The 11,633-nt window shown below is 40.0% G+C and overlaps 1 protein-coding gene across 1 annotated transcript; it reads right to left on the minus strand.

Moving 5' to 3' along the window:
* Positions 1 to 20: 20 nt before the first annotated feature.
* cax1 (cation/H+ exchanger protein 1) lies at positions 21 to 9,128 on the minus strand. Its single transcript, XM_021309586.2, has 20 exons — positions 8,961 to 9,128; positions 8,064 to 8,240; positions 7,831 to 7,949; positions 7,332 to 7,440; positions 6,877 to 6,993; positions 6,733 to 6,794; positions 6,458 to 6,643; positions 6,202 to 6,387; positions 5,927 to 6,026; positions 5,625 to 5,766; positions 4,201 to 4,384; positions 3,558 to 3,657; positions 3,342 to 3,460; positions 3,194 to 3,231; positions 2,976 to 3,103; positions 1,210 to 1,343; positions 1,003 to 1,097; positions 839 to 917; positions 412 to 520; positions 21 to 300 (listed from the first exon to the last, which is right to left on the minus strand). The coding sequence occupies exons 1-20, from the start codon at positions 9,034 to 9,036 to the stop codon at positions 227 to 229; spliced, it is 2,334 nt and encodes a 777-aa protein (XP_021165261.2). The 5' UTR covers positions 9,037 to 9,128; the 3' UTR covers positions 21 to 226.
* Between the last annotated feature and the right edge of the window lie 2,505 nt (positions 9,129 to 11,633).

Genomic DNA, 11,633 nt, shown 5'->3' on the forward strand with positions numbered 1-11,633 from the left:
GATTTACACAAATACAAAGTCGTGGGGTGGGGGGCAAACAAACTAGAAAAATGTTTCAGCAGACAAAGCCATAATGGTATCAGCTAATAAAAAAAAAAAGGACATTTCAAACTCTCAGATCAATTCCCAATTTTTCTGTCTTGGAACTAAACCACCAGGAACAGAAAACAACAACTACAGACAAAAAAAAAAAAAAAAAAAAAGTGCATTTGTTTCTTTGCAAACATTAACATGAGTGTGGAGAAGGAGCAAAGAAATAAACGGCCAAAAGAATGAAGTATACCACAACTAGGGCTGTACCTGCAAACATATCAGAGGATTATAAGGGACAGTGGTCTACCCAGTAAAACCTTTTTATTTTTTAACAAGCATATCTTTCAAGTCTTGCAAAACATAAGATGAGGAACCTACCCTGGAAGTAGTCGCATTTTCCATCCATGAAGATATAGTTCACCAGAATGACGCTAAAGATGCTGGCCCAAAGATGAATATCGCTGAACACGAGCACAAATCCCACATCCTGGGTATGACAAAAGATCTGAATCAACAAACTGCTCTTAGGTTGAGACGTTTGTCAGTCAGACATCGTGTGATAAGCCAGCAGAGAAAATGCATACTCCTACTAAAATCTATAGGATTAGGCCTCCTGGTATGCAGAAACAAAAAGATATTTCATACAGATTTAGTTTGCTAATATTTGACAGTGATTTTGTGAACCACTCAAAAAAAAAAAAAAAAAAAAGTGTGGTAGTAGTGGTAGTAAGACTTTTTACACATATTATACAAAATGTGGCAATAAATGTTGCTTTATTTGGCCAAAGGTCAAAAACATACTTACATAGAAAGCATTAAACAGGACAAGAAGTGGAATCTGTATCATGCAAACCTGCACAGCAATGCAACTGCCAACTTCAAGGCTGTAAGAAAGAACATTTTAACAAATTAATAGATGACAAATCTTACTTTACTGTGAGAATGCCATAATTATGTAAACACCACCACCTCAAGCTGATATTGTTTTGCAGAGCAAACTGGATCCCGTTGACAATCTCGGGAAGCTCGGGTACCATCGCCAACACGGTGACGCCAATAAAGTACTGCAGGGAAACAAGCCGCATCTCAGAACATAAAAAGTTTCAGTCTGACAATATTAAACAAATTGTCATCATGTTTATGGCTGAAAACATAAATCTAGTGCATTTTAACTACCTGCGAGACGGAGGAATGACTCAGTATGGGCTCGATGTTGACAGTGCAAAGATCCGCACAGCTCGCCATGAGCACTGTGGCAACAATCAGCACTGTGAGAGCCCTCCATCTGGACCAGTGCACAACATGATGACCTGATAGCAATGGACAACACAGTAACTCACCAACACACTCAAAAATAAAATACATAAATGTGAAATTATATAATGAATCACTTTATGGGGAGCAGTTTTACCCTTTTCAATTCTGATAAGGTTTTGGAACTACACAGATATTCAGGTATTTTTTCCTCCCATTTATATTTCCTCCCATTTAACTGTGCCCAGTTAAATGCTTTGTTTACCAAAGGAAGCTTTTTCAGTCAATTTATACATGTTAAAAAGTGAGATAGACATACAGAGCGTTACGGTAAAATTCTTGTTCTGATTTTGAGACACATTTTATCAGCTCAATTCAAAATGGCTTAACTAGCTTACAGACAAAAGATGGTAAAAGCAAGATTTTGCTACTGAATCAACTCGTTTAAATTTAAAAACCCTCATCAAAAATCACCTCCACATTTCTTACAGTTTCGAATGTGAAATTCAGAGCACTGACGGCGGTGGTGGGACTCTTGCTGAACAAAATTTATTTGATCCTTTGTTCATTTAAAATAAAATAAAAAAGAGAAACTGGAGATTTTGTTTAGCATAGAGAAAACATCAAGAAGAGAGTGTTGAATGTGACTGCTATTTGGTTTTAAAGTGATGTAATCATTCAGAGTGGTAGCAGACGGAGAGAAAAAGGAAGAGGGCCAAGAATGGAACCCTGTGGCACCCCAAATGACAGGAGTACTGGAGGAAAATACTTTATTCATTACTGTGAAAGACCCGTCAGGTAAGATGTAAACCACAGATACCTAAATAATGACATAAGACAGGAGGAGAGAATGATAGACAGCATCAAAAGCTGCCATCAGGTCCAGCAGCACCAGGACAACAAATCACCTTCCATCAAAGAACATAGCCATGTCATTATCTACTTTTAGTAAGGTCACAGTGTAAAACCATGCCAACATTAAGAAAGATACATCTATAATTATAATTGGAAAATGGCTGTGGCTGGGTAAAATCTTCTAAAACATTGGAATGGAAGAGCAGATGAGAATTAGGCCTAAAATGAGCCAAACCCAACGAGATGGAGTGAGGTTTACTTCTTTTTTTCCTTTTTTTTTTTTTTTTTTTTTTTTTAAAGAAATGGCCTTACTCTAGAATGTATATAAGCAGTTGGTGTAATTATTGAACTAAGACAGGAGTTGATGATTAAAAAAAAAAAGGAGTTGGACCAATGATATTACAACCCTCTTTCAGCTACTTGTTGGGAGAATCGTAAAAGGAGCAACTACAACTTCTCATGTGCTGCACAATTTTGTTCAAAAAAGAAAAGAAAAGAAAAAAACAGCAGAAGCAGGGACAGTAGAGATGATCTACATAAACAGGTGTAACAAGGTGTGTCAAACAGCTACAGGATGTATGACTAATTTACGAACTGGAAATCCACTTAAGATGATCACATGCACATAATGGTTACTCATGCAACATGCAAGCAACATGTAAAAGGGTTTAAATACCATCCATGCAAAGAACCACATGCACCCCACACACCTGTCAGAACGTGTCTTGGTGCAATGATGCTGCCATTAATACACATGTTGGTAGGAACCAGATGGGCAGCTGTGACCTCACCAGTGGGGTTGTTGGCATTGGTACCCTCCTGTGCATACTGACCGTGTGTTTGGCCCCCATGACCATCACTGACTTGGATATCATAAATGTGGGCGTGGGTCTTGAGGGTGAAGATGAGTCCGATCAGATATGAAGCAGGAAGCAGGACAGAAACTGTGTATACCAGAGGCCTGGAAAATATTTTCAATCCCCAGTTAATCCAAATTGAAGCAGAATAGATGTAAAGAAAGTGTGGTGCACAAAGTACCCTCTGCACTTACTCAATATGGGACAGAACCAAATGTGGGTCAGCTGTACTCTGTTGGGAGCAAACACATTGTTGACAGATCACAAGATGCATTTCAGTTGCATGAAATTAAGCAAACGCGCAAGACATTTCTGTAAAAATCTTGAATTTGTACTGCCCACCGTGTCATAGTGGCAGTCCTTGCAGATGAACGGGACAGTGGCGTTGCCCGGAACATTAGAGCAGCTTTCACACACCAGATTACCAAAGGTCTTAGAGAAGAGCGTAGGTGCAAACACCCCTACAGAGAAAGCGGCAGATAAATCGTGCTAGGATGCATATTAATTGGGAAGTGTGGAAAATGTTTAAAATATTCCATTTAAAAACACAACCCTTACCTCCAATGGATATGAAGAGCAAAGCAGAGCCTACTCCGGCTGAGCGACTGTTAAATCTTTGCTCGCTGTGCTTGATGCCCCCAATAGTCATACAAATACCCTGCAAAGGAGTTTTAGCGTCAGTCAGACTAGCAGTTACAGCACTGTTAAAAAAGGGAGCATGCTCCTCACATTTTTGTAAATGCATTGCATTTTTTCATGGGACAACACTGAATATCTGACACGCATCACATCCATGGATCGTCTTTTCCAAAAGTCGACGTACGAGTGCTGCCAGCACCATGAGCTTGTTAAGGAAACCGAGGGTAAAGGTGGTGAACTAACCAGGCCTGTCTCCAGAACTAAAGCCTGTTGAGCATCTTTGGGGCTTATTCAGATGGAAGAGGTCTCCAATACCCACCAGCTCCATGATGTCGTCGTGGAGGAGTCCATTAGCTACTTGTGAAGCTTGAGTGAACTCCATGGCCAAGAGAATGAAGCTGTGCGTTCAGTTATTTTGAGGAGGCAGCAGCTCTACACTCTTGTACAAGCTATAAACTGACTCCTTTCCATCAAAGTGTTGTTGAAAATGTATGAACACCTTTACAAAAATATGAGGGGTGTGCCCACCATGATGGTGTACGTGTCCTTCAATAAAACTTACGGGGATGAACAGAATGCACCCGATTAGAGTCCCAGCCAGCGCAGATTTGACAATCTCCTCGTAACATTTAGTGCCGGCGCGATGCCCCCGGATCAGCGCCGTGATGTAGAAGGTCATCTCTGTGATGGAGCCGAACGTTGCATTGACCACCGCTCCCACTGCGAAGTTACTCTGCGCAGAAATACTGAGAACGCCAGAAAAAAAATAAAAAACAAACTCGATAGGCAGCATATAGCTCTTTGCAAATGTATTCATACCCCTGGAACTTTCACACTTCCCTAAGTGTGCACCATCCCAAAATCAAATGTAATCAAGGCACAACTGCAAAAATTATGAACATAAAACACTGACTAAAAGTGCTTTAATAAAATTCCCATTTGCAGTTTGCAATAAGCCATGTATGGAACAAGGCTAATGTAGAGAAGGTGCTCTGGTCAGATGACACATGGCAGAAGCAGCATCATGCTACGTGGATGTTTTTCTTTTGGAGGGGAAGGAAACTTGTCAGAGTTGCTGATTTTTCTGAGGCACAGTTTAACAACGTGGAATATCTGCAAAACTACAGGGAGAGGATGGCTGAATCTCAGCCACGTGACTACAGTGACTTTTGACCGTGAAACAATCTCAGGTTCCACAAAAGAAAACATCAAATGGATATATTGAAGTGATGGAAGAAGGCTCTGGAGGAGCTGCAGAGAACCGTGGCTCAGATGGAAAATCTGTTGATAGGATCATGTCAATCCACAAATCTTGCATTAATGGCGAAGTATCAACATATTGAAAGTTTACCACAAGCCACCTATGAGTGGACAATGCACATTAGGAAGAAGGTGTGCTTTCAGATTAAACAAAAATTTTACTTCCTGCCCTACATGTGAAACATTGTTTTGTAGTAAACTAACACTGATCAACCCAAATAAAACACCCTCTCCATGGTGAAACATGGTGGTGGCAGCATCATGCAGTGGGGGTGTTTTTCTTTAGTAGGGATAGAGAAGGTGATCAGAATAGGCGGATGATGGGGAAGTGAAATGCAGGACAAAAAGAAAATCTGTGAGGAGTCTCAAAAGGCCTTAAGACGGTGTCTGAACAGAAGCTCGCCTTTTATAAAAAAAAAAAAAAAGGAGAATGACACTAAATGTGCATCAAGAGAAAAAGCTTGGATCAAAGTTTATGCATCAATATGAACTCAGCCAAGTTTCAAACCTGAATCTAATTATAGGCAAGACACAGAAATTGGTATTTACAGATGCTCTTCATCCCATCTTCCAGAGTTTGATCAATATTGGATACAGAGGGCAAAAATCCTTGCATGCTTGTTCCCAATATGATAGATTGGCATTTGTGGGGATCAAGGGGTTATTAGTACTTCCAATGCAGCATCTGTGTTTTTTTCCCCCTCAAACCAAATGTGGACATTTTACCTCGCTATTCCCATTCCAATATAGTAGGACAGGGGAATGATGGAGGTGATGGCTATTGTAAACACGGTCTCTGCGCTGAAGTATTTATGCTCTCGGTCCGTGTAGCCAGCAATTAAAGAGATAAATACCAATGGCAACAGGTCTGCAGGAAGAAATTAAGGAGAACAAACACGTGAGTGTAGAACCAATGTAGGGTTTATGTGCACACTATCTGAAAGGCCGTTTGATCATAACCGTGTCACACATCCTTGACAAACTAAAAAAAAAAAAAAAGAAAAAAAAAAAAAAAAAAGAAAGGATACTGAGAGCAAAAATGTTGATCCCCAGGACAGTGTATTTGTAATAATACACATTAAAGGCCTGGTAGCAGTACAAGACGACTCTGGTCTCACACACATCTGCCTGGAAGATAAAAAAAAGAGCAGATTAAAGGCATTTAGTTGCTGAATTGATCAAAGTTATTAAAAACAGCGTATGTTCTACATCTCTCAATAAGAGCCTTTCAAACTTCTGAAATGTTCATCATTGAACTTCATTCCACCATAGAAAGGTTCAGGTGACAAAAAGTTCAGGGAACCTTGTCCAGTGCGTGGATCTCAATGTCCTCCGGTGCCATGAGGAGAACTGTGGTCAGGATACGGCCGTTCATCTTTGCAATGGGGATGCTAAAGACCGGGAGCCAGGACAGGACACATGCGAGGGAATGGACCACGGCCAGCACTGGGTAACACAGCAGCAGCCAGAGGAAAGTGCTGACGCGGCACTGCGGAAACACAACAGCGAATGATTTAATGACATGAAAACATCTTTAAAATCCAATCTGACATTCTTACCCAGTGCTTTGAGGTTTTCCTTGGAGGAAGAGTAGGAACAGGGATCTCAATAGGGAGGGGGGAGGACACCAGAAGCGGTGCGCAGTCCTTGTCCCTGCCCGCATCCTTATCATCATCATGCTCTTGCGGTGGAATAATCTCACAGTTTGTTGGCTTCACGGCAGATATATTGACTAAATGACAAGCCTGAAATTTTGAAGCATCCGTCACACAACGAACAGCCCAGCATCAAAAGTATTTTGCTATAAAATGTAGAAGATTTATAATCAAGTTACCCTCTGCACGGATTTTCCAAATGGCCAGATAACATACCAGGCCAGCTTTAAACAGACTTTACCTGAAAGAAGTGAAACAAATGGCTCAGCATGCTGGAAAACCTTCAAGTTTCTTATTGGTGCAGCAGTTTCTAGAACGCGTACCGTATGGGACGCCGAAGATTGTAAGACACATCACAGGACAAATCAGCAGGTAGATCAAGGAGATCCACCAGCCAAATAAAAACACATAAACTATGTTCCCCACGGTGACCACCGGAGCTGGAGGGGAAAAGCAGAGAGCTTTCTGGTAAGAGTCAAAAAACTTGTGTATGAGCGTGAAGATTCAAATAGAGGGCAGCTCAATATATGGCAACTCTTATTTAATGCAAAGTTTTAGAAGGTAAAGAGGTGATAAAATGGCACAAGTCATTAAGGAACATCAGCTAAATCCTTTCATTGCCAAACACTGTGTCTTGTGTTGTTAAGGTGGACATCATGAATCCTATTTGCTTTTTCCAGAAGCTGAACAGACCACTTATCATCTAGGGTCTACATTTGCTGTTTGCCTAATATTGTCCAGCCCTCTTCGATTACAAGAAACAACAGGTGGAAAGGACCTTCTACGTGCTTAACAATGCTGAGATCGGTGTGCAGCTCTTTGTCGATGTCAGATCGGTCTTCGATCGGTTTCTCAGTCACGTTGCCCTTCCATTTTCTAAATCCAAACTGCAAAATAAAAAAATGCAGAATATTTTATTAAAGCAAAAAGTTGCAGGGCACGTTATAAAAACACAATAAAAATAGTTTATGGGGCTTTATAAAAAAGACAATTACACCATTTTAGCAAAAGTATTAATGCACCGTCTCATAAAGAGATGCATTTTTGTTGCTAAACAGCTCAAGCTCAGTCAGCTCTTGTTTGACTATCATCTGCCTGTTCTGTTGAACACACAAAAGACCAGCTTGTAAATTATTAGACAAGCCTAAATGTTATTCATCTGCGTTCCATCAGGTATCTCCTTCATGAAAAAAAGCTGAAAAAGAGAGTTTGTTTCTTGCTTGCATGAGAGAATTGGATGGTGAACTAGCTGATTTAATGCAGTAATTGTCACCTACCTTGTAGTTGTTGGCCTCTCTGTGGGCTTCCACCTCATTGTCAACTCTTATTGTGGTCCTCGAGGTGCCATCGTGCCATCCTTCCTCTCCCTGCCTCGGGGGAGAGTTCCCATGTGTTCCTATGGAAATGGAAACTGTATTTTACCGTCCTCTCTGTCAATTAAAACATGTAGTTTACAGGCAGGACAGGAAGAGGAATCCTGACGGCTGCCTATGAAAATAAACCCATTCACCTCTGGAGACGGCGAGCAGACATTTTGGCGTGAAATGGCAGAAGTGATGCGCAGAGGCATCCGGGGAGGGTGTCGCCAGCGCGCCTACATCTGGATGGTGGGGCCCAACGCACAGCCTTTCAGGCTGGGTCTGCAGCCGTGGGAACCGCTGATGATGCTCAGGCTCACAGCAGTTTTCTGAAAGACAACAATAAAAGCTGAGGAGTCATTGTCTGACGTGACCAACATCCACGCCTAATGAAATGTGTGAGACTAACAAAAAGCTCATGAGAGTCATGCAGTGTCCCCCCCCTCCCCTATTTACTGTCTGCCGGGACTGATCACATTATCAGTGCATTACAACAACACACAGATGAGATGTTTATGAATCGATTTGAAATTCAAAACCAAGAAATGCAAATAATACTATGTGGTCTGTATGAATAAACAAACTTTTATTCAGGTTTAAAAAAAATGGCCAAGAGCATAAAGATAAAATAAATTGAAAGCAAGCAAGGCAATGCGTCAATTACTAATAAAATGTAGCTAAACAGTAAACTATTACTCAGCAACGTAAAAGTAGTGTTGTTTGTGAAAAATAAGATGCAAACTATAATAATCATATTCTTTTTGGCAGTTTAAAAATACAAATCTCACCGAAAAATAAATCAGTAAAACCTGTTTTTTTTTAAATGTATATTTTACGTTTCTAAATGGACTTCTGAGGAGCTTAGATAGAAAACTGAGACTTGACCAATTCACCTGCGCAGGTGAACTTAACGAGCACGCCGGAGACAAACAACAGATACTTTTAGCCAAAACCAACAGCAACATAAGCAGATTTTTTTTTTAATAAATAAATAAAACGTAAAACGCAGGCGTGAATTTGTTAGGAGAAAATTAAGCGGCGTGATTCACCTGTCGATTCAGCCACTGATCTTTTCCGCAGGTTGTCGACGTCCCCAGACAGCAGAGAGGACGCTTTAAAAGACATTTCGTTGGACTGTCCCCTGTCCAAATGGGCTCTCAGAGCTTCGTCTCCTCTTTATGCCAGCCGACCTCTGACTGGCTGCTCATTACACACAGGCACGGGGTGGAGGGCGTCAATCTGGGCTCTTTATTTTCTCCCTTTACTGCGAAATATAATGGTATTTACTCAGGTTTATTACACTCTTGATCCCCCTTTGTTTGATATACATTGTTTGATTAAGCTCTAATTATTTTTGTACAAATAATATTTGACTATTATTACTTTTTATTGCATGCCCGATTTAAGGAAAGTGTAAATTTAGCGCCCCTAGTGGTTTGATTGGGGACACAGCAGGCAATGTTCCAGCTACAGAATTCAACAGGAAGTTCTGTTTTCCATTTCATTTATAAAGCGTATCAAATACGATCATCATAAACTCAGGATGGCGAAAGAGAAATGCAAAAAAAAAAAAAAAAAAAAAAAAAATACATAAATAAAATAAAATCAAGCACAGATGATTTTATAAAATGTGTTTCACAAAAGCATGAATGAAACGCATAACAGTAAGATGAAAGGTTGGAGATAAAATCATAGGGAAAAACAAGCAAAATGTATGTAAACCGCATCGGTTCCACAGAGCATGAGCATATTGACTAAAAGCCCCCAAAATCTGAACCTGATTAGACTCTAGATATGACAGTGTCTCTTAGACTTTATTTTATTTTTATTTTTTTTGTGACAGACCAACACAAAGTAGTGCTTAATTGTGGAGTACAATTTAGGGATACATGTTTTTCAATATATTTTTACATCAAATTAACTATCAAAAGTGTGGAGCGCATTTCAGTTCATCCTCCTTCACCCTGAGACTCCTGAATAATATCCAGCGCAACCCAAACCCTTCACATGCCCTGTAATCAGTGAACACAATGCCCCAGTGGGTGATTTATTCTCAATTTAAATCCAGCTCTTCTATGAAAGCCTCAGAGGTTTATAAGAAAATATTAGTAAGCAAACTTTTACATTTCTTGCCCTGATTTAAACCGCCAAAAAATTCACCATCTCAAACTCAAAAGCATTAAGGCACAACTGCAAAAATGTGCAAAAAAAGGTGAAACTGAGTGTTTAAACCGACAAGCTGAGCAAAACTGCATTTATAAGGGAAGCAACTTAGAGGAACTCTGGAGAGGCTGCAGAGACCCACAGCTCAGGTGGAAGAACCTGTTGTCAGGATAGATCAGAGGAGACCAAACTGCCACACATGCAAAAAAAAAAAGAAAAGTTGAAAAGTGATTTGGTAAATCTTCCCCTAGACTGACTGCACAGCATTGTTGTGCCAGCGTTTAGTAGAGGCAGGGAAGCTGGTCAGACTGATGGGAAGACAAATAAACCTGTTAGCTAGGGGTAGCAATTCACTTTCCCTCAGTAGACACCCTGAACATACAGCCAGAGCCACAATAGAAATGTGTAGATCAAAGCGTGCTCATCGTGTGTTAGGATGGCAGACCTGACTTTGATCCAACTGAGAATGTGTGGCAAGATCTGAGGATTGATTTGAGCTTATGCTCTCCGTTCAATCTAACTCGGCTTGAGGTGATTTGAGGGGGTAGCAGTGGAAAGCAGCACCTCTTAAACCAGGCGTGTCCAAAATGTGGCCTGGGGGCCATCTGTGGCCACTGGAACCGTTTTACCTGGAACCTTGAATGCAGTTTAGGAATGGTACAAATTTGTCGCAATAGCAAATGGAGCGGATACAGATTGACATTTTCCATCATTTTTAGGATGAGCTTTTTTCTTTTACTAGCCATGTCTGTTTCTTTCATTTAAACCTTCAGAGACACAACAGATTTGGACAACCAGTCTGTAAACTTGTCTAAATGCTGCAAAGGTTTTAGAAGCAAGTTCCCATTTTTGTTGCTGACACTCGATAAAAAAATGTTTTCTAGGCCAACAAAATAGAAAACATTTTCCTAACAAGGTTAGGAAACATGAATGCCTAATTTTTAAGAAAACAAATATGAGACTCCTTTTCACCACCGTGGTTGTCTAGACTGATTTCCAGAGCAATGATTACTCTTGCCAGGCCTGTTTCAGTGATATTACTTTTATTATCATATATATATATATATATATAAAAAACAAGCATAGCTGCACAGTTAAGTGACAGTATTAATTTCTACACAACGCTGCAAGGTCTTTCTTCTTTCTTTTTTTTTTTACAGAATACAAAAGCAGAAGTATTAACTTTTCAGGACATAAGAAAAATACTTCATTTAAAATTTGAATAATTTTGTGCACATGAGCTATGCCACAATTCAGTCATTGAAAGTGTAGTAGCAAAGAGCTTAAATAAATCTGACATAATTTTTTTTACTAAACACATAAAACAATTTTCTTGTGAGTGTGTTGGCTAGGAAACAGTAAAACAGTATATTTTAGCGTCTTTTATCCACAGTGAACAGAAGCTTGCACCTCACCACTTTTGTTTTGGTTGAAGCACAAATAACAGCGGAAGATTTATTTGAAAGAAGAAGAAAAACAGCCAACTCATCCCTTTTTATTCATCAACTCCGCTGAACATATAAGCTACTATGCAGAGCCGTATAAAGACTATAAACAGC

This window comes from Fundulus heteroclitus, chromosome 17 (genome assembly GCF_011125445.2).
Source record: "Fundulus heteroclitus isolate FHET01 chromosome 17, MU-UCD_Fhet_4.1, whole genome shotgun sequence".
Taxonomy (NCBI): Eukaryota; Metazoa; Chordata; class Actinopteri; order Cyprinodontiformes; family Fundulidae; genus Fundulus; species Fundulus heteroclitus.